This window comes from Osmerus eperlanus, chromosome 11 (genome assembly GCF_963692335.1).
Source record: "Osmerus eperlanus chromosome 11, fOsmEpe2.1, whole genome shotgun sequence".
Lineage (NCBI taxonomy): Eukaryota > Metazoa > Chordata > Actinopteri > Osmeriformes > Osmeridae > Osmerus > Osmerus eperlanus.
The window spans coordinates 5,672,457-5,695,407 of NC_085028.1; the positions used below are offsets into that span (position 1 = coordinate 5,672,457).

Genomic DNA, 22,951 nt, shown 5'->3' on the forward strand with positions numbered 1-22,951 from the left:
ACCCTCCAGACAGCCTGTTCTCTCTTTCTCTTCTCTATCCTCTCTTTCTCTCTCCCTCTCCAGAGAATCTGCCCGTCTGCTAGCACTCGCCTTTCGATCTGTCGTTTTCTCGGTGTGTCAGGTGTGTCTGTGTGTGTGCTGTGTGTGTCCACGTCTCTTTGGACCATGTGTGAGTGTCTGCGTGGGATTTTCAGAGTCACCTGGACGCCCTCTTCCAATGCAGGTCAGTGACGGGGCGGGGAGACCGGGAGCTGCGTGTGGCTGGTCCTCGTTAGCATCAAGGCTACGCTACACACGCTTCTCCAGTTCAGACCTGGAGCTCACTAGATGTCATAAATCTCAGATTCTTGTGATTTAGTCATAACAACACTGTGTGTATGGTTTCAATTAATCATTTAGATTTCTTTGGAAGAAAGTATTTCTGATCCTCCTAGACCTTATTTGGTTAGATGTTTGATCTTCATTATTTAAATAGTTTAATATCAAAGTATATCTTTTGTTTTTTAGTTTCTGTTTGTGTGTGCCTGAATTATCAAAGTTTAAACCATGTTTGGCTTGTAAAAGAGTAGAGCACTGCTGTGAGTCAAAAGGGCCATGTTTGTATTTTGTGATTGTGTTGGATGCACTGTTGACAGCATGCCAGACCGTATGTACTACAAATGGAGAGGTCATCAACCAGTCTCAACCACAAACCTCATCTCTAGTTTTGAAGTCTATGTACACTCTCTTTTCCCCTCTCCCCTCTCCCCTCTTCTCCTCCCCTCTCTTTCTCCTCTCCCCCCTCCCCTCTGCCCCTCCTCTCCCTTCCTCTCCCCTCCTCTCCCCTCCTCTCCCCTTCTCTCCCCTCCTCTCCCCTCCTCTCCTCTCATCTCCTCTCCTCTCATATCCCCTCCTCTCATCTCCCCTCCTCTCCTCTCCTGTCATGTGCTGTCCTCTCTTCAGTTGTTTATGGCCCAGGGTGGTTGACCAGTCTATAGGTGGTTCCCCTGCCTTTGTCTATAAATACCCCAGGTCATGCTACTGACCCCCAGGGTCTCAGTGCCAGGTCAAGGTGAAGGAGTGGAGAGGATGGGGCTATTGTCTGGCCGACAGCCGCATGAAGTCTGGTGTTTATCTTAACTGGTTCCTGGTGCTGTCTGACGTCCGTGAGAGCTGACTTATCAGGGTGAATCTGTTTCCTCTCCGTGTGTCGTCTTTAAAGTCTGTATGCTGATGTCCTCTTAAAGGAATAGCGCACTAGAAGAAGAAAAAAAACATGCTTAAAGGCACGGTTCACCCACAAATGGGCAATTCAGCTTTCAGTTATGGTTAAGGTAAAGTGATGCTTGTTCAGGGTGATGATGTGATCGTCGACTGGAATCACTGAATCACTGGCGTGGTGTGGCTCCTCCCTCAGGGCTTGTTTTCATTCCCTCCTGGCCTCACCCTGGCCCCTCACCCTCCCTCCCTCCCTCCCACCCTCCCCCCCTACACACTCCCCAGCCCAGCTCAGCCTGCCTGCTCCGGTTCCCTGGCTCACCGAAGCGCTGACTGGGGCATAGCTGGGGTGCCGGGACACCCTACCCTTTGCCAAGCAAGCTGCCCGCCTCGCCCTCCTCACCCCTCCTCACCCACAGTCTCTGTCAGATCCAAATCCTAGTTTTGTGTTGGTGGCAGAAAGCAACAATGACAGTGTTAGCTGACACAATGCTAGAGCGCTGATCCACCCCCTGGCAGGCCTGGTGTCCAGCCCTGTGTGCTGGTGCCCTGCCTGGGCAGAGACTTCCTGGCAGTGCTGGGACCAGCTGTGAGGTTGGGCCGGCACACACACATCTCCACAGCTGGTGCTTACAAGTAGGTGAGGAGATCCGGAGAAGCCGAACCTGCATCCTACTTGAGTGCCGTAGGACTGCGTAAAACAATTGAGGTACAGGCAAGAAATGCATGTTTACACAGGGTACTGTAGGTACAAGGCAAAACAAAAAGTCTGGGCAGCCATTTCTCCCATGTGGTCTCCGAACCACCTCCCACACGCTGTTAACCAAAAGAGCTTTGCAAAGATAGTAAAAGATAGTTTACCAGAAGAGGATGACACATAGAAAATGAGAGGCACATTAGTGTTTGGATCCCAACAGCAGCTGGTCAGCCGGGTCAGAGGAGTTACACTTTCTCTAAACTGAGACCCAAGACCTGCTCCTCCTCACAGCTCTAGGAGGTATAAATAAACACCACGCCAAATGGAACTGCCACCAACTGGATGCCGCGATTGTTGTTGTTCCTGTTGTTGTGTTGCGTCCGGGACAGTCTGTGCAGGGTAACAATGTCACAGGCAGCGAGACAGACTGACATTTAACTTCTTCATGCTGTAGATGACTTTCCTTTTTTCAGCAGAGGGTGAAAACTTCATACCACTCGGACGCGCTCGCTCCCGTCACAAGTTTGTCCCCCCTCCCCTCTCCTCTCTGTAGCCCCGCCCCTCACCACCCTAATATGGGGGCATCCCTCTGGCATCGCCCAATCAGAGTTCTGGATCCATCCCACCCGGAGCTGGCATGAGGCTGGTCCAGATCTGTACTGAGGTCTCTGAGAGTGAGCTGGCTGGCTGAGAGAGGGAATAGGAGAGAGAGAGAGAGTGAGTGAGAGAGAGAGAGAGAAGCAAATAGAGGGAAAGATAACAAGTGAGTTTGAGAGTTTGAGCGAGAGCATTCTGTGGTCAAAGCCTGGGGAGATTTGTCATCTTGACTGAGGACCAAGGGAGGAGGCAAGCAGAGAGCGTGACCAAGGTAGGATGGACTGTCTCTGGGTCTGGCTCTATCTCTGTCTCCATACTGTCTCTCTTGAGTTTGACTTCTCTCTGTGTGAAAATACATATTCTCAGTCTGCAGTGACAGTTGTCATTCTGTGATTTGAATGGTGTTCATGACATGTACCTATGGGTTTAATGTTTAAGTTTTGGTCATGAAGGGAACTTTTCTCCATAAAGTTTTGGCTGTTGGCCTGGTTTTAGCAGGTTTGTAGTTAAACGTCAGTTTATGAATCCATTCTCCTCATGCTGTGTCACTTAAACCCAGGTTTGACGACTCAACAATGGGGTCATTTGTTTTTCTCTTATAAACCATCTCCTGTGTCTAGCCTTGTTGAGGGTTGTGGAGGGTGGCTTGCATTGCAGTCCGGACATTGCTGAGCACAGGATTTATCTGTTGTCTAAACGCACATGCAACAGGCTAAGACCAACCACACATATGTAAAACAGAACTGTGTCATAATGAATGTACGTTCGTGGACAGTCAACACAGTCATCTGCTGCGAGTCTACAGAGTTGGGCAGGGTGGGGTGGGGTGGGGGGGAGTTGAGAGTGTGTGTGTGGTGGGGTGGGGAGGAGTTGAGAGTGTGTGTGTGGTGGGGTGGGGGGGAGTTGAGAGTGTGTGTGTGGTGGGGTGGGGAGGTGGGGAGGTGTAAGCCAGGCAATTATTTCAAACAGCCAGTTGTAATTTTACACAGGGGCAACAGCTGCGGCCCTCTGGTCACAGGATCTGTAATCCGCCAGGCTGCCTGGTATGCCAGCATGGTCTGTAGGTGGGAAGAGGGACAGGTTTACTGGAGAGAAGACCTAGGACTCACACATAGATTACTGGAATGTGGGTGAGTTTGATTCATGCTCAGATGGGAGGGTTCCCATTGGTTTTCCGATGAGTTTGCGTTCCCGTTGATAATTAGTCAAGGTGTTTGGTAATTCATGCCTGTCTGATTAGTAAGTGTGAAATTGTAGCCTTGTTCCCTCCCTCTGAAGGTATGGGTGTAATGTGTGTGTGTGTGGGGGGGGTGTTTGTGTGTGAGATCATGTGTGTGTATGTGTGTGCTGGGGTATGAGTGTGTGTGCAAGCAAATGTGTAAGTGCATGCCTGCCTACAATCATCATCTGTTTGTGTGTGTGTATGTGTATGCGTATATGTGCATGTGTGTGTGTGCTTGGGTATGAGTGTGTGTGTGTGTGTGTGTGTGCATGTCTTCAGTCCATTCCTGTGAGTATTTAGGGGGTCCGACGTGTTAACAGGACACCAGCGTCCCTGGGCTGGCCTGGTGAGAGCTGGACGGTAAACCAGCCTCCGCCCAGACCCCCAGAGCCACCGGTGCAGTCCTGGAGTGAATGTTGTTGATGGACTATACATAGATGTTTATTCCATAGCATAGTAGCATGTGAGGAAGCTTACTCTCCAGAGATCCAGCAGGCTGCAAATAGGGAGGCTGGAACTGAAGCCCTCTAACCCTTCCAGTCAGGGATTAGCGGTTTCAATCTGACGTCAGTGTCAATAAAGTTCCCGTGTTTTTGAACTGGTGACGGGAATGGCAGTCTCCTTGGTTACGGAATTGAAGATATGTCCCGTTTTGTTTAGGGTGTACAAGGAGTAACAGGAAAGGTGACGTCAGATGTTAGTTTATTTCCTCCCGGAACACAATTACACTTATTGAGGGACTTGTTGCACTTTGCTTAACTACATGCTCTTCTGGTTATACCCAGTGGCACTTATTTGCTTTTCACAATGTATGCTTCATGTTTTGGCTACCCACAATGTTTTTGGAGCTATCTTGTTGCTTATGATCATTGACCTATGCACTTTTTGTAAAGCTCTTTCTTGTAAGTCGCTTTGGATAAAAGTGTCTGCTAAATGAATAAATGTAAATGTGACAGAAAGTTATGAATCAGCAACAGTGGTTAGTGACAGTTTCCTGGCGACAGGATTCAAGAGCTGTGGGCGGGTCGGCATTGGATGAGGAAGTAGGGTCAAGAGTTGATTGGATGACTTGAAGGAAGTCAGAGAGACTCACTTGGAAACTCAGTCTGAAACTTGGAGGAAATCCACCCTTAAGACACACATTAGGTACAAAAACATGCACATCAGTTCAGATAACTTCACAGCGCTGTTTGGGTCTGACTTCAGGGCCTCTTTTGTCTGTATTTTTCCAGGTAGGGATGTTAAACATCTCTCTCCATCCCAATCCAGCAGATAGATCTGACATTATCACGTAGAGGAGAGGTCGTTTTTCCCTGCATGCTGAGTTATTATCTCGCTAAAATATCCCTGTTTCCTGTTTACAAAAGAGGCATTTCCTGCCTGTCAGCTGACGCCCGCGGGTTTCTCTTTCTTTCCACCGCAGGAATGATGAGATGGGAGAGATCTACAAGACACTCTAATGGAGTGGACTGCATCTCCCGTGGTGCTTTTCACCTATGTACATCTCTGTATTGGTGTTCCTCCTTCTGGGTGCGTCTGGTCTCGGGCGGTGGCATCGCGTTGACACAGGGTCCCTCGTCACAAAGACACCAGGGTTAGAGACAGCTGAGAAACGGGGAATTGGATTGGGATGCATAGTCACATGACAGCTCAGACCAGGCATATCACATGATAGCTTGTCCCTTTTCTCAAACCAGGTGATCACATGACAGGGTGTCCCTGACTCGGGTCAGGGACACCACGGACGCATGCAGGCAAGCACAGCTACATGCCACCGGAGGAGAATCCATGTTCTGTTCCCAGGGCCAGCTATTATAAACCCAGAGAGACGGTGTGAAGAATGGAAAACACGGAGGTCACAGGTCTCATTCAAACGAGATGTTCTGCGTCTGTCAAAAATGGATGAAGCCTCGTGTTTTTTGCTACAGGGGCTTCATGTGATGACAGGTGACAGAGGAGACATGGACAGTGTAGCATCTTAATCTTCCACCCAGAACACCAATCATTCATTAGTGGGCGGGCTTAGTGTTATTATTCCTAACATTGGCTTACCGTTGAAAGACTGAACATGTCCAGGGAATCTAGCTGACGCTGTGCTGGACCTGAAAACTCTGCCAAGTTTACTTTCTTTTATTGTTTCTTTTGATATTTACTGGAACCAGACGATAGGTTCATTCGCCTGTGGGAGTCCAATTCAATGCCAACTTTGAAGCACAAAACAATGAAAGTTATATATACTGTACATGTACATGTGTACATATGCATATACAGTGCCGTATATGTACTGCATATGTCACTTTCATTGTTTTGGCTTCTGCATTAGCGCTGCATTCTAAAAGTGCAATGTTGAGAATTTTTGTTTAGTCTTTTCATGTAATTATGTCGTAAAGCATTTTTGCTTTACTTTTATTGTATTTTTTTTATTGTATATTCGACTATTTACAGTAAAAAGGCGTGTTTGGTAGCAGTAGCATATCACTTGTATCAGGCTTGAGAATGTTCTGACACCGTGTCCCTGTTTGGTTACCGACAGTCTGGATTCTTCGTCTGAGCTGTTCTGAAATGTAAGTGGATATCAGCACTGAGATGTAAACAGTCAGACCTCTTCTTCTCTGTAAACTCCGGTGCTATTTGTTGATGACACGTCTGTGTGCTTTATGACAGGAATAGCCTGTATTAGCATCAGTGCTGACAGTGGGCCTATTCTTTGAACTGGCTCCCATGACTGTGTTTAAATCAGCACCAATGAGGTTAGCATTATCTCTTATAGAAAGAAGAAATGTCACTGTCCTTTCTGTATATGTGTGTGTGTGTGTGTGTGCATGCGTGTGTGTGTGCGTGTGTGCATGTGTGTGTGTACCATACAAAAAAGCCTACAAAGTTTTCCATGGTCAGAGTCTCACCATGACAGGCTGACCTTTAATGTTATACTAAACAGAGAGCCAACTATAACAGAAAAAAGATCCATCTGTAATTGAACAGATTAAAGAATTGGATATCAGTTTCAGAGCTCGGGTGTTAATGCTGCTCAAAGCACATCACAACAAAGCCACATTACAAGATAACATTCAGGCTGGACAGTCACCAGCCTATGGTCCATGAAACTCAATGTTGCTTCATCCCCAAACCTAATGAACCTAATACAGATAAACTCAATGTTGCTGTCCTCTTTTTTCAGCCTAATATCTTACAGCTTACACAGAGTTTATTAAACAGGGTCTGTCAGAGATCAGGGTCTCTAAATAGCAAACGCATCATGAGCACGGTAGATACAACAGGGGTTGCCAGGTTTGTAGCTTCACATCCCCCTCAGCGGGATAATGAAGTGGACAGGTGAATCACAGGCCTGGACAGGCAGATGTGTGTCACTGCCATCACTATATAAAGGCATATCTGTGTTATGTAGCGGACCAGCTATGTGGAGCACTCAAGTCTCTCCACCTCTGCTCCCCTCTCTGGAAAGACCAGGAAGAAAGCAGCTGTCTGTGTCACTCCCACAGTAGAAGAGAGAAGCATCGCAAAGCATGGGTGAAATTCACCAACAGGCCAGTATCAATCAATTAAAGTCCGAGATATCTCAATAAGACATTCAATGAAGTGTTAAAGAGATCACCAGTTTGACTATCTAACTTGGCCACCGTAGCTGTTGCAGCATTTTGTATTGTGTCAGTATTTGGATAATCAATACGACTGATAAATGATTGGCGTTGAGCCTGTGGAGAGTTGTGGTTGATGAGGGTGTGTGTCTGAATGTGAGCGATGTGTTCTTGTGACCTGCACGGGACACCTGACACCCAGGCACTGCCCGCAGAGGCATGGCAACCACGCCAACACTCTATAACTGTAGACCTTTATACACACGCAAACAGACACACGTGCACACGCACACATCAACACTGACGCGCAGACATACATAAACACGCAAACATGCACGCCAGTTCGAGTCCGAAAACGATCACAGGGAGACTAGATTTTATGGAATGGCATAGCTGAGGGGCCAAGCTGTGGTGGACCAAACATCAAGTGCCTCCCAACTAAGAGCAAAGCAAGACCGGAGGGAGGGGAGGGGTAGGGGGGTGGCGGCAGGAGACCTGGGGCGGTTCTGGTCTTGTGTCCTCAGGGGGGGTGGGGTGGGGGGCAGAGGTGGGGAGGTGCAGGGGCACGCAAGACCCTGGAACAAATTCCAAGAGTGCCATTCCTCCACTCCTTCATTCTGACGGTCCTGTCAGTAAATCAGCTGGTCAGGAATCCTCCAAGTACTGGATACGGATCCTGCCCTGGGAACCGTCTCCTACCTGCGCCCATGGTGGAAGACCTCTCAGAACAGGAATGTTGATCTGTTTACAGTCTAGAGATGATGACCCCGACTCCTGGATCTCCGGGTTCTGTCCTGTCTCCAGGGAAGTCATTAACGGCAACATCCTCTCGTCTCTCTTCCAGACTCTGACAGAGAAGAGGACAGCCATGCTTCCACCCGGCCCAGAGAGCCAGCCGTGAGTACGCTGCACACCGTCCTACAAAAACATTCTGCTGTACATACCTGAGGTGCATAAAAATGTGGGTACCTTTTTCCCGGAAACACTTTGTTAATGTGTACCACCACGGAATTGTGTGATAAACACACATACAGATTAGGACAAAAATCTTTTTTTACTCTTGGATCATTATTTCTATTGTAGATAGCACAAGGACTATTTTAGATGATACCTATTGTGGGCCTGCTGTAACCTGCTGCCTGCCTCCTCAGGTAAGAGACAAGAGACGGCCACCCCCCTCAGACAGGCCCCCAGGTGCTCCCGGTGCCCCCCAGACCAGCCCACACCACAGCGCCTCCTGCGACGACCAAGAGAGCCCCGAGAGGGTGGTGAGTGGACGACAAACACAAACTAACAAATCAACCAATGAAATTAACAAGATAATCAATTAGTCACTTAATCAGTCATGGTCGCAGCTCAGTGGTCGAGCGGATCAGGAGGTCGCTGGATCAAATCCCTCTGTGTGTCGCTTTGGATAAGGATGATAATGAAGTACATTAATCAGTTAATGATCCAGTCAGTGACATTCTCTTTACATTGCATTTTTAATTGGGCAATTTCAGTCAGTGATATACACAGTTTCTTTCATGACACACCTCTCAATAGTCAGATAACTTTCCTCAAGAAAACAACCAGAAATATAGTAAACAGCAGTGTTTCACATGTCCCTCAGAGCTCCAGGCACCTGTTACTAGTCTGAAGTTAGCCATCACAATAGAGCCATTATTGTGATCACTGTGCCCTGTCACCTGTTAAATGAAAGCAGTTCTGCTGAACTCAGCATCACAGCTGAATAGATGTTTATGGGTGTTTGAGACTCAGCGTATTTTGGGCCGTGTCATTGTGCGTTGCTCAGCAGGGATGGGGGGAGGGGCAGGGTCAGAGGTCAGGGCTACAGATAACTCAGTGCACGCAGGGAAAGGGGATTGCCTTTGAGAAAGCAATGTGATGGAGAGTGTTGTGTTTTTGTGATAAAATTGCCTGCATTCTGTCTTATTCCACTACAGTATTTGTATGATGGGGAGGGTATTAGCTCAGTGGGTAGACTCTTTAACTGCAGTTTAAGGTTTTTATGATAAAAATGACGAGTTGAGTATGGCCTTGAGTAGTGATTCCGCATTAAGTTAAAACACACATCAGGAGCATTTATAAAGTATGATATGTGTAAATAAAAATTTACTTTGCAGCCTGCCTGGTCAAATCCGATTGAGATGAGATGTTTTGATGTTCTGATCACTGGGTGCTGTGGTTCCTCAGGTCCAGAAGGAGAAGCTCCATGCAGAGCTGAAGCAGGTGCTCAGCCTTAAGAGAAGCCACCTGAGTGAGTCGTGTTCCCTGGCCCAGCCTAAGATGGACGCATCTGTGGAGACCCAGACGGTGGTGAGACACACGTGCATCCCACAGTCAGCAGCTGGCACTGGGGCACTGGGGCCAGAGCTAAGGACATGGACAACCATCAATCCTGACTCTCTATTTGGTTGAGGAGGAATGGGCCGAAAGCAGTATGGAGAGTAGTGTATCTCATCTCACAATCAGGAGCTGGTACTAGGACTAAGGACAAGGAGAACCATAAATCTGTCGGGTTAAAGAGGAATGGTCCAAAACCAGTACAGAGGCTAGTGGTTCGATGGAACCACTAGCCCAAACTCTTTATTAAGGCTGTTGGTTTTGTTTAAACATTGATGGGAACAATCATTTTGTATCAGCCTATAATGCTGACACTACCCATTTCCATGCCTTAAAGTAATTAATGGGGGCTGATGTTTCAATGGTCTGTCAGCTTTATTCAATTAAATTTACTTTATTAAATCCTGTAGGAAAGTCCTTGTGCACAGTTACAGAAGAGTTAAATACATGACATACAAAAAAAACGTATCTCGTCCTGGTGCAGGAGGAGAGCGGTGCTGCCTTGGAGCAGCTGGTGGAGGTGGTGGAGCAGCTGGTGGAGGTGGTGGTGGAGACGGAGGCGGAGGCCGGCGCGAGCGGCTACAGTGTGACGGGAGGAGGAACCAGGGGAATCTTCGTAAAGGATGTACTGAAAGACTCACCGGCAGCCAAGCATCTCAGCCTCCAGCAAGGTACCTGGGAGGGAACAGACGCTTGTGTTGTTTGGGTGTTTTAAAGCCATGAGACGGCTAGAGTGATGGAAAGGGGACCTTATTGTGAATCTGCTTTGTGAATTATAATTTGTTATCACGTTATCTTTACAATATTTCTAATATATTCAAATATTTCTGTTCTTGTTTACGTGAGTAAACCAAATCAACTAGTCCTATTCCTATTTCTCTTTATGTAAATGTTCTTTTAAAACCTTTTAAGGAGTGAGTTATTTTTCCAAAACGGAAGCTAGCTAGTTTTAGTTAGCTTCCGTTACCTAGCAACCTAGCATAATACTCGTAGCAATGCTACTACCTGCTAGTGTTACTTGTTAGCCTCCTAATTGTAAATTTTGAAGCCATACTATAGCGTTTGTCATATATTTTTTGTCTATCGGAAAATAGTTGGTTGGAATGTTCAGAATCACATATGTGTGACGCTACTCCTTAACGGGTTAATGTTGAACTTGGATGTTGGTTGTCATTGCAGGAGACCAGCTGCTGAGCGCTAGGGTTTACTTTGACAATGTGAAGTATGAGGACGCCCTGAAGATCCTGCAGTGTGCTGAGCCTTACAAGGTCTCCTTCCTGCTGAAGAGAACCATACCTGGGGTCGATGTCACCGCCCACCCAGGGGCCACCAATGTCGAGCTCAAAGGACCCAAGGTCAAGATGCCCAAAATGGTATGAGCTTGTGTTAATGTCATTATGACTGGCACTGGAAATGTCTTTATTTGTCTTTACTATACAAAAAACAAGTCAATACCGATTGTGTCTGCTTGACCTTGTGGCTGAACCAAATTTGTGTCTCTCTTTTACAGAGCGTCAAGAGCATCAAACCTTTCAAGGTGAAGAAGAAGAGAGGAGGACGGTTCGGGTTGAAAAGGCTTAAGGAGAAGAAGGGGAGGGCAGGGGAGGTGGAGGTGGAGGGGTCTCCCCCCCGCCATGTTGACGTGGAGTTTGCCCTGCCCAAGTTCAAACCCCAACGAGACGGGAAGGAGAGTGTGGAGGGAGCAGGTGAGCTCGGAGGAGAGGTAGCCATGATGAGGAAAAAGAAGAAGATCAGGTTTCCTCGGATGAGAGTGAAGGGTTCTGCTGCGGCAAGTGGGGGAGTAGAGACCTCGCAGCTTGAAGGAACAGCTGACATCGCCTCGCCTGAGGTCTCTGGAGCCAAAGTCAAGGCCAAAGGAAAAGGCCACAGGTTTGGAATTAACTTCCCCAAAACCAAAAAGATGAAATCAGACCCCGGCATGGCAGAGGGATCCCTGGATCTGAAAACGCCTGAAGCCAAAGTCAAGCCGCCCTCGGTCGAGTTTGGCTTCTCGTCTGGAAATAAGGATGTTGACCTGCCTAAACTGGAGGTGAAGGGGAAGGAAGGCATCACGTTTCAACCCCCTGAGCTTGAGTTCTCACTCCCCTCTGGGAAAGCAGATGTCTCTCTGCCCAGCGTCGAATGCAAAGGAGCAGTGAAGGGTCCGAAGATTAACGTCAAAGGAGACAGTGAGGATACTAAATTAAGGATGCCAAAACTGAAATTACCTAAAGTCAGGCTTTCGCGTATTTCTGATGAGACTGATGGAGACATGAAAATAAAAGCTGAAGGTCCAGAGAAGAAAGGTGGGCTGAAAATGCCCGCAATTGATATAGCAGCTCCTACAGTAGATGTGGACTTTGCTCTGCCCAAAGGGAAGGGAGGGGTCGAGGGTGAGCTAAGGGCCCCTGAAGGAAAGCTGAAACACAGGGAGGGCATGAAGGGTGGCATAGATGTCTCTTTACCTCAGGTGGCCTTCACAGGCCCTAAAATAGAGGGAACTGAGGCATCCGGGAAAGGTCCCAAGTTCAAAGTTCCATCTGTGGACATCTCTCTCCCGAAAGGTTCAGCGGAGGTCTCACTGCCTGATTATGAGACGAAGGAGTACTCTGGCCGTAAAATGCCTGCTATCGACATAGACGTACCTGATGTGGATCTGGAACTGCACACTGGAATTAAGGTGTCAGATGAAGTTGAAGGACCTAGTTTCAAAGGGCCAAGTATCACCATGCCCGAAGTAAACATCTCTTTACCAAAGATAGGGTCACCAGATGTGGAATTTGAGGGACCGGAGATAGGAAGGAAAATGGACCTACCGAGTGTTGACATCTCCTTCCCCAAGATGAAATCGGGAGAGACTGATGTTGATATGAAGGAGTTTGTAGGTGGAGAGGGAAAGTTCAAAATGCCCAACTTCGATTTTAGTCTTCCAAAGATTAAATCACCAGAAGGGGGTGTGGAGTTGGAAGAACCCGAAATCAAAGGGGGCTTCCACATGCCCAAAGTAGACCTTTCATTTCCCAAAGGTAAAACTGGAGCTGATGTAGACATTGAAGGTCACAACGGCAAAGGAGGAGGCAAGTTCAAAATGCCCTCGTTTGATGTTTCGCTCCCAAGTCTGAAGGCATCCGGAGGGGATGTCAATGTGAAAGGAGCGGATGTTGGGGGAGGAAAGTTTGACGTCTCATTACCGAACACAGAGGGAGACATTGATATTGAAGGACCCTCTGGGAAAGGTGGTAAATTTAAAATGCCCACATTTGACATATCTATGCCTAAAGGGAGAGTTGAGGGAGACCTGGACGTGGATGGACATTCTGGAAAAGGAGGGGGGAGGTTCAAAATGCCCTCATTGGATGTGTCTCTACCTAGCATGAAGACCACAGGGGGTGAGGTCGACATAGAAGGACCTGAGGTGAAGGGAGGAAAATTTGAGATGCCCAATATAGACTTTTCACTGCCTAAAGGTAAATCTAAGGGAGATTACAACATTGAAGGACATTCTGGCAAAGGAGGGAAGTTTACAATGCCATCCTTAGATATTTCGCTTCCCAAAATGAAACTCCCAGAGGGGAATGTTGACTTTGAGGGCCAAAATGTAAAAGGGGGCAAGATCAATATGCCTGCAGTAGATGTAACCTGTCACACAGGAAAGGTTGAGGGTGACATAAATATAGCGGCAGATACAGGAAAAGGGGGCAAGTTTAACATGCCCTCCCTTGATGTATCTTTACCGAAAATGAAGTTACCTGGGGGGGAGGGGAAAGTGGAAGGCCCTAAAACAAAGGGAGGCAAGTTTGAGATGCCCTCGATTGATATTTCTCTTCCGAAAGGAAAGGTTGAAGGAGATATTGAAGGACCTTCTGGGAAAGGAGGAAAGTTTAAAATGCCCACATTTGATGTGTCTCTACCCAAGATTAAGTCAAAAGATGGAGACGTCAACATTGAAGGACCTGAGGTTAAAGGAGGCACGTTTGAGATGCCCTCAATTGACATTTCTCTTCCAAAAGGCAATGTAGAGGGAGACATTGACCTTGAAGGACCTTCTGGAAAAGGAGGAAAGTTTAAAATGCCCACATTTGATGTGTCTCTACCAAAGATGAAACTCCCTGAGGGTGAAGTCAACATTGAAGGACCGGAGGCGAAGGGAGGGAAGTTTAACATGCCCTCGGTTGACCTTTCACTGCCCAAAGGAAAAGTAGAGGGTGACATCAATGTCGAAGGACAGTCTGGAAAAGGAAGCAAGTTTGACATGCCTTCACTAGATATCTCTTTTCCCAAAGTCAAGTTACCAGAGAGTGAGGTCAAGGTTGAAGGCCCTAAAGCGAGAGGAGGAAAAATCGAGCTGCCCACAATTGATTTATCCCTTCCGAAAGCAAAAGCGGAGGGGGAAATAAACATTGAAGGAAAAGGCAAAAAGGGAGGAAAGTTCAAGTTGCCCACTTTTGACATCTCTCTCCCAAAGATGAAGTCAAAGGAGATACACATCAAGGGTCCTGAAATCAAAGGTGGCAAGTTAGAAAAGCCCTCGGTTGATATTTCCTTGCCCAAAGGGAAAGTTGAAGGAGACATCAATGTGGGAGGAGATGCAGGAGAAGGAGCAGGTGGGAAGTTCAACATGCCCTCGCTGGATGTCTCACTTCCTAAAGTCAAGTCACCAGAGGTTGATGTGAGTCTTGAAGGACCTGAAGTGAAAGGAGGAAAATTCAAAATGCCAACTTTGGACGTTTCACTTCCAAAGATGAAGACCAAAGATGGGGAGGTCAACGTCGAAGGCCCCGAGGTCAAGGGAGGCAAGTTTCATCTCCCCTCTGTAGATATTTTGCTTCCCAAAACAAAGAGTGACATATCTCTTCCCAAAATGAAGACACCTGAAGGTGAGGTCAACATTGAAGGTCCCGAGATAAAGGGAGGAACGTTTAACATGCCATCACTAGATATATCACTTCCTAAAGTTGAGTTACCAGAAGGAAAGGTCAAGGTGGAAGGACCTGACACCAGGGGAGGAAAGTTTAAAATGCCCTCAGTTGATATATCTCTTCCAAAAGGCAAAGTAGAGGGAGACATTGACCTTGAAGGACCTTCTGGAAAAGGAGGAAAGTTTAAAATGCCCACGTTTGATGTGTCTCTACCAAAGATGAAACTCCCTGAGGGTGAAGTCAACATTGAAGGACCGGAGGTGAAGGGAGGGAAGTTCCACATGCCCTCGGTTGACTTTTCACTGCCTAAAGGAAAAAGTGATATTGAGATAGAAGGACCACCTGGAAAAGCAGGAAAAATCCACTTGCCCACATTTGACGTAACGCTACCAAAAATGAAGTCAAAAGAAGTTGACATTAATGTTGAAGGCCCCGACGTCAAAGGAGGAAAGTTCCACATTCCCTCAATTGACCTTTCAATGCCTAAAGGAAAAATGGAGGGTAACATTGATGTTAAAGGACCCTCTGGAAAAGGGGGCAAGTTTCACATGCCCAAACTGGATGTTTCTTTACCAAAGATGACATTTCCTGAGGGCGATGTCAAAGTAGAATGCCCAGACGTGAAAGGTGGCAAAATCAACATGCCCACTGTTGACATATCTCTCCCCAGAGGCAAAGCAGAGGGAGAGATGGACATTGAAGGACATGGTGGCAAAGGAGGCAAGTTCCACATGCCCTCCCTAGATATATCTCTTCCCAAAGTCAAGTTACCAGAAGGTGAAGTCAAGATCGAAAGCCCAGATACCAAAGGAGGGAAGTTTATGATGCCCTCCATCGACATCTCTCTTCCGAAGGGAAAGACTGAGGGGGGAGTTGACATTGAAGCACCATCTGGAAAAGGAGGAAAGTTTAAAATGCCCACATTTGATGTATCTCTACCCAAGATGAAGTCCAAAGATGGTGAGGTTAAAATTGAAGGGTCTGAGCTGAAAGGAGGTAAGTTTGAGATGCCTTCAATTGATATATCTCTTCCCAAAGGTAAAGTGGAGGGAGAAATTGATCTTGAAGCACCATCTGGAAAAGGAGGAAAGTTTAAAATGCCCACATTTGATGTGTCTCTACCCAAGATGAAGTCAAAAGATGGAGAGTTTGGCATTGAAGGACCTGAGGTAAAAGGAGGAAAGTTTGAGATGCCCTCAATTGACACTTCCCTTCCGAAAGGAAAAGCTAATGTTGATATTGAAGGTCCAGAAGCTAAAGGAGCTAAATTCCACATGCCCGCAGTGGACTTGTCCTTTCCCAAAGGAAAAACCGATGTGGAAATTGAAGGACATTCCGGCAAAGGTGGAAAGTTTAGCATGCCTACATTTGACATCTCACTACCAAAGGCTACATCTAAAAAAGCTGAGGTCAACATTGAAGGACCTGAGGTTAACTGTGGCAAGTTTCACATGCCCTCAATAGATATTTCTCTTCCTAAGGGAAAAGTTGAGGATGACATTGACTTGGAAAGGCCTTCTGCAAAAGGAGGCAAGTTCCACATGCCGAAATTTGATATATCTCTACCTAAAGTCAAGTTACCAGAGGGCGAGGTCAAGATAGAAGGCCCAGAGGTCAAAGGAGGCAAGGTTGAAATGCCCTTGATTGATCTTTCACTGCCTAAAGCTAAAGTTGAAGGTGACATCAACATTAGGGGAGACACAGGAGCAAAAGGGAAGTTCAACATGCCCTCGCTGGATGTCTCACTTCCTAAAGTCAAGTCACCAGAGGTTGATGTGAGTCTTGAAGGACCTGAAGCAAAAGGAGGAAAATTCAAAATGCCAACTTTGGATATTTCACTCCCAAAGATGAAGACCAAAGATGGGGAGGTCAACATCGAAGGCCCCAAGTTCAAGGGAGGCAAATTCGATCTCCCTTCTGTAGATATTTCGCTTCCAAAAGCAAAGGGTGACATATCTCTTCCTAAAATTAAAACACCAGAGGGTGAGGTCAACATTGAAGGTCCCGAGATAAAAGGAGGAAAGTTTGAAATGCCCAAAATAGATATTTCTCTTCCTAAAGGCAAAGCTGAGGGTGGAATTGACATTGAAGGACCTTCTGGAAAAGGGGGCAAGTTCCATATGCCTACACTAGATGTCTCACTGCCCAAACCAAAGTTGAAAGAGGGTGAGGTCAACATTGAAGGCCCTGAGATCAAGGGGGGTACGTTTGAAATGCCTACGATAGACTTCTCACTTCCCAAGAAGAAAGGGCAGGCTGAGATGGAGCTGGATGTTGATTCTACTGGGAAAAAAGGCGGCAAGGGACTACACTTCCCAACAGTTGACATAAAAGTACCAAAGTTCGACCTTGATCTGAGCCTTCCATCTGGCGGTAAAGATGCCACACTGAAAAGGGACATAAGTGGCCCTGATGCTTCTGGTGGTATTGATATGCCTGATGTCAATCTAAAGATGCCATCCATGCCAAAGTTTGGACTTAAAGGAGATGTAAACCTACCAAAGGTGAAAGATCAGGGCCTGGATGTGGGGGCAAGCGGAGAAACTACAGGGGGTGCCATCAAGCTGCCTACAGTCAAACTGCCAACGGTCGATATATCTGCTCCAAAAGTGGACCTGGATTTCAGCCTGTCCAAACATAAAGGGGATAATCGGGAAGAACTAGAGCTTCTTAAAGCTGAGGGAGGGCGGCCATCTTCTGGGGCTAGCTTTGAGATGCCTGACGTTTCCCTTAAAATACCCAAGTTCTCTATGCCAAAATTCGGAGGAAAGTCCAAAAGTGATATAGAACTGAGTGGACATGTCCAAGAGGGAGATATGAAACTCAGCCCACCAAAGGTAGAGGTGAAGGGCAGGGTGCCATCAGTTGAATTAGACAGTTCAACTAGTCAGGGGAAGGTGAAAATAAAGGTTAAAAAGCCCAAAAAGATGTTTGGAATGACAAAGAAAGATGCAGACCTTTCTGTGTCTGGCCCTGAGGTGGATATCAAGGTCAAGAAAGGAAAAGTGGACCTTCCCAAGCCAGAGGTGAATGTGGAAGCCCCTGAGGGAAAATCGAAATACAAACTTAAATTCCCAAAGTTTAAAATGTCATCTCCCAAAGCAAAAGTAGACGGAGGAGAGATAGATGCCTCGCTGGAAGGCGGGGCAGATGGAAAAGCAGGCTTCCATGCTCCTGATGTCACCATGAAAATGCCCACGTTTTCCATGCCTGGATTTCGTTCAAGGGAGGCTGGTGTTGATGGGCACAGCGGTGACTTTGATGGCAAGGGCAAGTTAAAGATGCCCTCAGTAGGGATATCCCTGCCATCTGCCAACACTTCAGAGAGAGAGGTGTTGCTACCTAAAGCAGAGGTGGATGTGTCTGAGGCCGATATCAGAGGCTACGAAGGAAATCTGAAAATTCCTAAGATGCCGTCAATAGACATATCAGTTCCGGACATAGATCTGGATGTGTCTCTTCCCAAAGTGAAGCATGACAGCAAAATTGAGGGAGAAGGAGGAAAATTCAAAATGCCCAAGATTAAAATGCCTGATGTTGACCTGTCTCTACCCAAAGGAATAACTGGTAATGTTGATGCAGACATGGAAATTGAAGGTGATGGTGGAAAATTCAAGATGCCCCATATCAAAATGCCTGATATTGATTTATCGTTGCCCAAAGGAAAAAGTGGAAATATCGAAGGGCCAGATGCAGGCGTTAAAGGAGAAGGGGGAAGACTCAAAATGCCAACAGTTAACTTATCGCTTCCTAAGGGAAAATCTATGGATATCAGTGAAGAGATAGAGCTGGAGGGTAAGGGAGGGAAATTCAAGCTGCCTCATGTGAAAATACCTCACCTGGACATAGCTCTCCCTAAAGGAAAGCATGGTGAGATTGAAGGTCCAGAGGTGGAAATTGAAGGAAAAGACGGAACATTCAAGATGCCTCATGTGAAGATGCCTACAGTTGATTTATCGCTTTCTAAAGGAAAAACTGGAGAGATTGAAGGTCAAGAGATTGAAGTAGATAGTGGAAGATTCAAAATGCCTGGAATCAAACTGCCAAATGTTGACATATCTCTTCCTAAAGGAAAAACTGGAGATGTTGACGTTAAAATGGAGATGGAGGGTAAAGGAGGGAAATTCAAGATGCCTCATGTGAAAATGCCAAATGTTGATATTTCTCTGCCAAGAGGAAAAGCTGGGGAAATAGAAGGCCCAGAGATGGAAATTGAAGGAAAAGGAGGCAAATTCAAGCTGCCTCATGTGAAAATGCCACATGTGGATATTTCTCTGCCTAAAGGAAAGCATGGTGAGATTGAAGGTCCAAAGATTGAAATTGAAGGAGAGGCTGGGAAATATAAAACGCCTGGATTAAAACTTCCAAATGTAGATATATCTCTTCCAAAAGGAAAATCTGGAGACGTTGATGCAGAGATGGAGATAGAGAGGAAAGGAGGTCATTTCAATATGCCTAATGTGAAAATGCCAAATGTTGATTTTTCTTTGCCTCGAGGACAAACTGGGGACATTGACGGCCCTGAGATGAAAATTGAAGGAAAAGGAGGAAAATTCAAGATGCCTCATGTCAAAATGCCTACAGTTGATTTTTCACTTTCTAAAGGAAATACTGCTGAGATTAAAGGTCCAGAAATGGAAATTGAGGGAGATGGTGGAAAGTTCAAAATGCCTGAAATCAAACTTCCAAATGTAGACATTTCTCTTCCTAAAGGAAAGTCTGGAGATGTTGATGCAGAGATTGCGATGGAGGGTAAGGGAGGGAAATTCAAGATGCCTCATGTGAAAATGCCAAGTGTCGATATCTCTCTACAGAAAGGGAAAACTGCAGAAAGGCCAGATATGCAGGTGAAAGGAGAAGGTGGTAAATGTAAAATGCCAGTTGCAGTTGACGTATCCCTCCCTAAAGGGAAATCTGGAATGATCAGTTCGCCTGAGTTGGAAATAGAGGGAGATGGTGGGCGATTTAAAATGCCTGGTTTCAAGCTACCCACGATGGATGTATCAATGTCGAAGGGCAAGTCAGGTAAATATGATTCAGATATCAAACAACCAAGTATTAAAGGAGAGGGGAGCATTACAGTGCCAAAGATCATGACCCCAGATCTTGACTTGGAAGGGAGTGTTGGGGAACCCAAATATGGAGGTGAGGCCCATGTGGAAATGCCAGATGAACATGCAGAACATGAACACAGGGGCCTGAAACTGAAGATGCCAGTGTTGGACATTGCAGGTCCGAAAGGAGGTGTAGAGCTGGATTTAGGCTTGCACAGAGGAGAGGAAAAAAAGGACAGAAAGAGAATAGAGCTGCCTGACTTGGAACTCAGCACCCCTGCTGCCAGCAGCAAAGTCAAAGGTCCCAAAATGAAAGGCTCAAAATTCAAAATCGGCATGCCAAAGATGAAGAATATCGACCCGGTAGTAGACGTGCCTGTAAAGAAACCTGGGAAAGAAAATGAAGGGATCAGTGGCCAATTCAAAATCAAAAAGACCAAGCTGAAAGGTGACATTCCTGAGGCAGAAGTCAGCGGCTCAGTACTACCAAACATCTCCCTACCCGATGCAACTTTCACAGGTCCCAATGTATCCCCCGGCCACATTGAGGGCCCAGATGTCAATACCAAAATCAAACACACGGATGTTGAAATCTCAGCTCCTTCAAAATCAGGACAAGGAGGGGGCTGGGTCGACAATGAATGCCAAGACGGTAAAGGGAATATTAAGATTCAGATGCCAAAGGTCACTTTGCCCACAATGGGCATGAAGACCAAATCAGGCCAAGCTGAGGCTGCAAGTCCAGAGTCAAAAAACAGCTTCTCACTACCAACTCCACCGCAGGTTCCTAGGATACCAGAGATAGACTTCGATATTGGATCTTCCCTGGATGACGATGAGCAAAAAGATATGGCGAAGGGCAAGAAGATCAAAATACCCAAATTTGGAGTGCCTTTGCCCTCTATCTCCTCTCCTGAAGGTAGGCTACATATGTATGGGCCAGATGTTGAGTATGAAGGTCCTAAAATCCCCAAAGTCAAGAAGGCTGTGTTTGTCCTGGTGAACCCCCAAGCAGACCAGTCTATGTCCACCAGTTTCTCTGGGGCTGAGGCTCAGGTGGAGACGGAAGATGCCAAAATCACGATGCCACAAATCAAAATCAAGCAAAGCTATGGAAAATCGGGATTGGAGAATGAAGCAGCTCTGAGCACAGAGGGAGACGCAGAAGGAGAAGAGAAATCCAAAGGAGCGAAGATCAAAATGCCCAAAGTTTCCTTCTCTCATGGAAAGACAGATTCATTTGTCAAAGATGAGGGCTCAAGTTCAGGCTTCAATGGTGAGAAAGACCCTTCCTTCCACAATGGATCCAAGGATGATAAAGCCAAACCAGTAAAAATCAAGCTCCCAAAAGTCGAGTTCACTTCCCCATACGCAAAAACAGGAAGTGAACAGGAGGATGCAGACATGAGCACCAGGCTGGTGACAGAGCTCTCGGGAGGAGACGCAGAGAGCAAGGGTGTGAAAGTGAAGTCGGGGAAGATGAGCTTCCCTGGGTTTAAGATGACGACTGAGACAAGAGTGGAGGAGGAAGAAAGGGGCAACGTGGTGTGGTCACTGGCCCGGACAGAGATGCTGGAGCGGGAAAACTCAGAGTCCCCTACTGGACTCACCTTCGGAGGGCCCTCCTGTTCTTTGCAGGTGGAGGCCGAAAGTGAAGAGATGGAGCATGAAGTGACGAAAAGCTCCACCTGTTTCAAGGTGCCCAAATTCCACCTCAAGCCTCATTCTACAGGATTCCTTGACATCACTCCTGAGGGTTCTCCTAAGACGAGCAGAACCTCGCTGCAGGTCGAGGGTCTGGAAGGGGAGACAGCTGGAACGTTCCGTCTGCAGACATCCGGGATCGGGTTCTCCACTCAGGAGGTGTCTGAGGAACATCACATGACCACGTCAAGTGAAGGAACCGTCACAATGGTGACCAAGACCACCAAGCACACAGTTACAGAGACCAGGAAGGGGGGAAGCCACACCACAGTGAAACAGTACCAGTACTAGACACATACACCACTCATTTGCAGTAGCTGCAACTACAGAAGTTTGAGAAGATCAATGTTTTATCCCTCTTTATTTTTTTCATTTTACATGTGACCATTGTTTTTGTAATTGTTCCTCTGAGTTTGTTGGTAATATAGTATGGAATCTTTGATGATGGTTTTACTGGCTTCAATCTGAATGTAATCATCATTGTCAATTCATTATTTATTGTTGTTTATAACTGATAGGTCTCATAAAAGTAGTTATGAGAATAATTTAACATTCATTATTCATATTCACGGTAAGAGCTATTTACACCAAAGAAATATTTCTGTAAATACATTTATATTGTGGCTTATTACATCTTTAGCCCTCCTTGAAACTATGTAATTATTTTCATATTAGCACCCATAGGAATAGAAAGTATTTCTGTTTGGTGATTTGTGTCTATTTTCTGCTAGGCTTGAATGATGAAGTGAGGTTGAAGATTTAACTAATAACTTTTTCTCTGCTTGTTTTTATTTCTGTTCATTATATACGTCTTTTTTTTATCACAATCCACAAATAATTCAACAGACACATTTTGTCAGCTGCTGCAATGTCAGAGGTCAAACCCTACAGTAGAGGCTATCACCTCACATTATGTAAAGCCATGGTATACAAAAACTGAGCACGTTCACTTTTATAAAAAGGTTTGTTTCAAAATTAGATGCAAAGAAAAATAATCAGACAATAATAGATGTTGTGTTCTTCACACTTTACTAGAAGCATCTCATTTGTGAGACCTTATTTAGTTTTTTTGTTCTTTTGATGGGTTGAATTGAGTGCTAAACTGCAATGTTTCCAAAATCATCTGTCAAGTCAAAACAAGTTTACAGTTTTCACTAACAATATTGACATAACCGTAGAGGACAGAGTAGGCCTATATTACAGAACTAGAATGAGGGCACGCCCACAGCACAATTAGATGCACGCAGTGTAACATTAAATATATATGTATAGAGATTTTATGAAAAAAAACCTTTCTGGATTTAGCCTCTTTCAAATATTTCTTTTTCAGCGCATTAGGCTTCACCAGCGGCATTAGAGAACATGTTGTTCAATTGATCATATTAATAAACTGCTTATTCATAAGAAAAAGTAATATTTGTGTTGTGTCGTTATTAAGGTCTCTGACATTCCGCCTACGATCTTTTGTCCGTCCCATTTTCTACAGCAAGATCAAACAGCGACCTCTATTGTTCGATCGCCTACACATTTAAACTACAGACTCACATCACACAAATATGATTTCCCACATCACCACATTTATGAATATGGAGATTCAAAAGCAAGGAATCTTTAGTTTC

General features: G+C 46.0%; 1 protein-coding gene across 1 annotated transcript; it reads left to right on the top strand.

The window, feature by feature from the left end:
* Positions 1 to 49: 49 nt before the first annotated feature.
* On the top strand, positions 50 to 22,746 carry prx (periaxin). The gene is made up of 7 exons (XM_062473304.1): positions 50 to 223; positions 8,154 to 8,206; positions 8,461 to 8,577; positions 9,506 to 9,628; positions 10,167 to 10,326; positions 10,835 to 11,028; positions 11,166 to 22,746. The coding sequence occupies exons 1-7, from the start codon at positions 166 to 168 to the stop codon at positions 21,621 to 21,623; spliced, it is 11,163 nt and encodes a 3,720-aa protein (XP_062329288.1). The 5' UTR covers positions 50 to 165; the 3' UTR covers positions 21,624 to 22,746.
* The last annotated feature ends 205 nt before the right edge of the window (positions 22,747 to 22,951 follow it).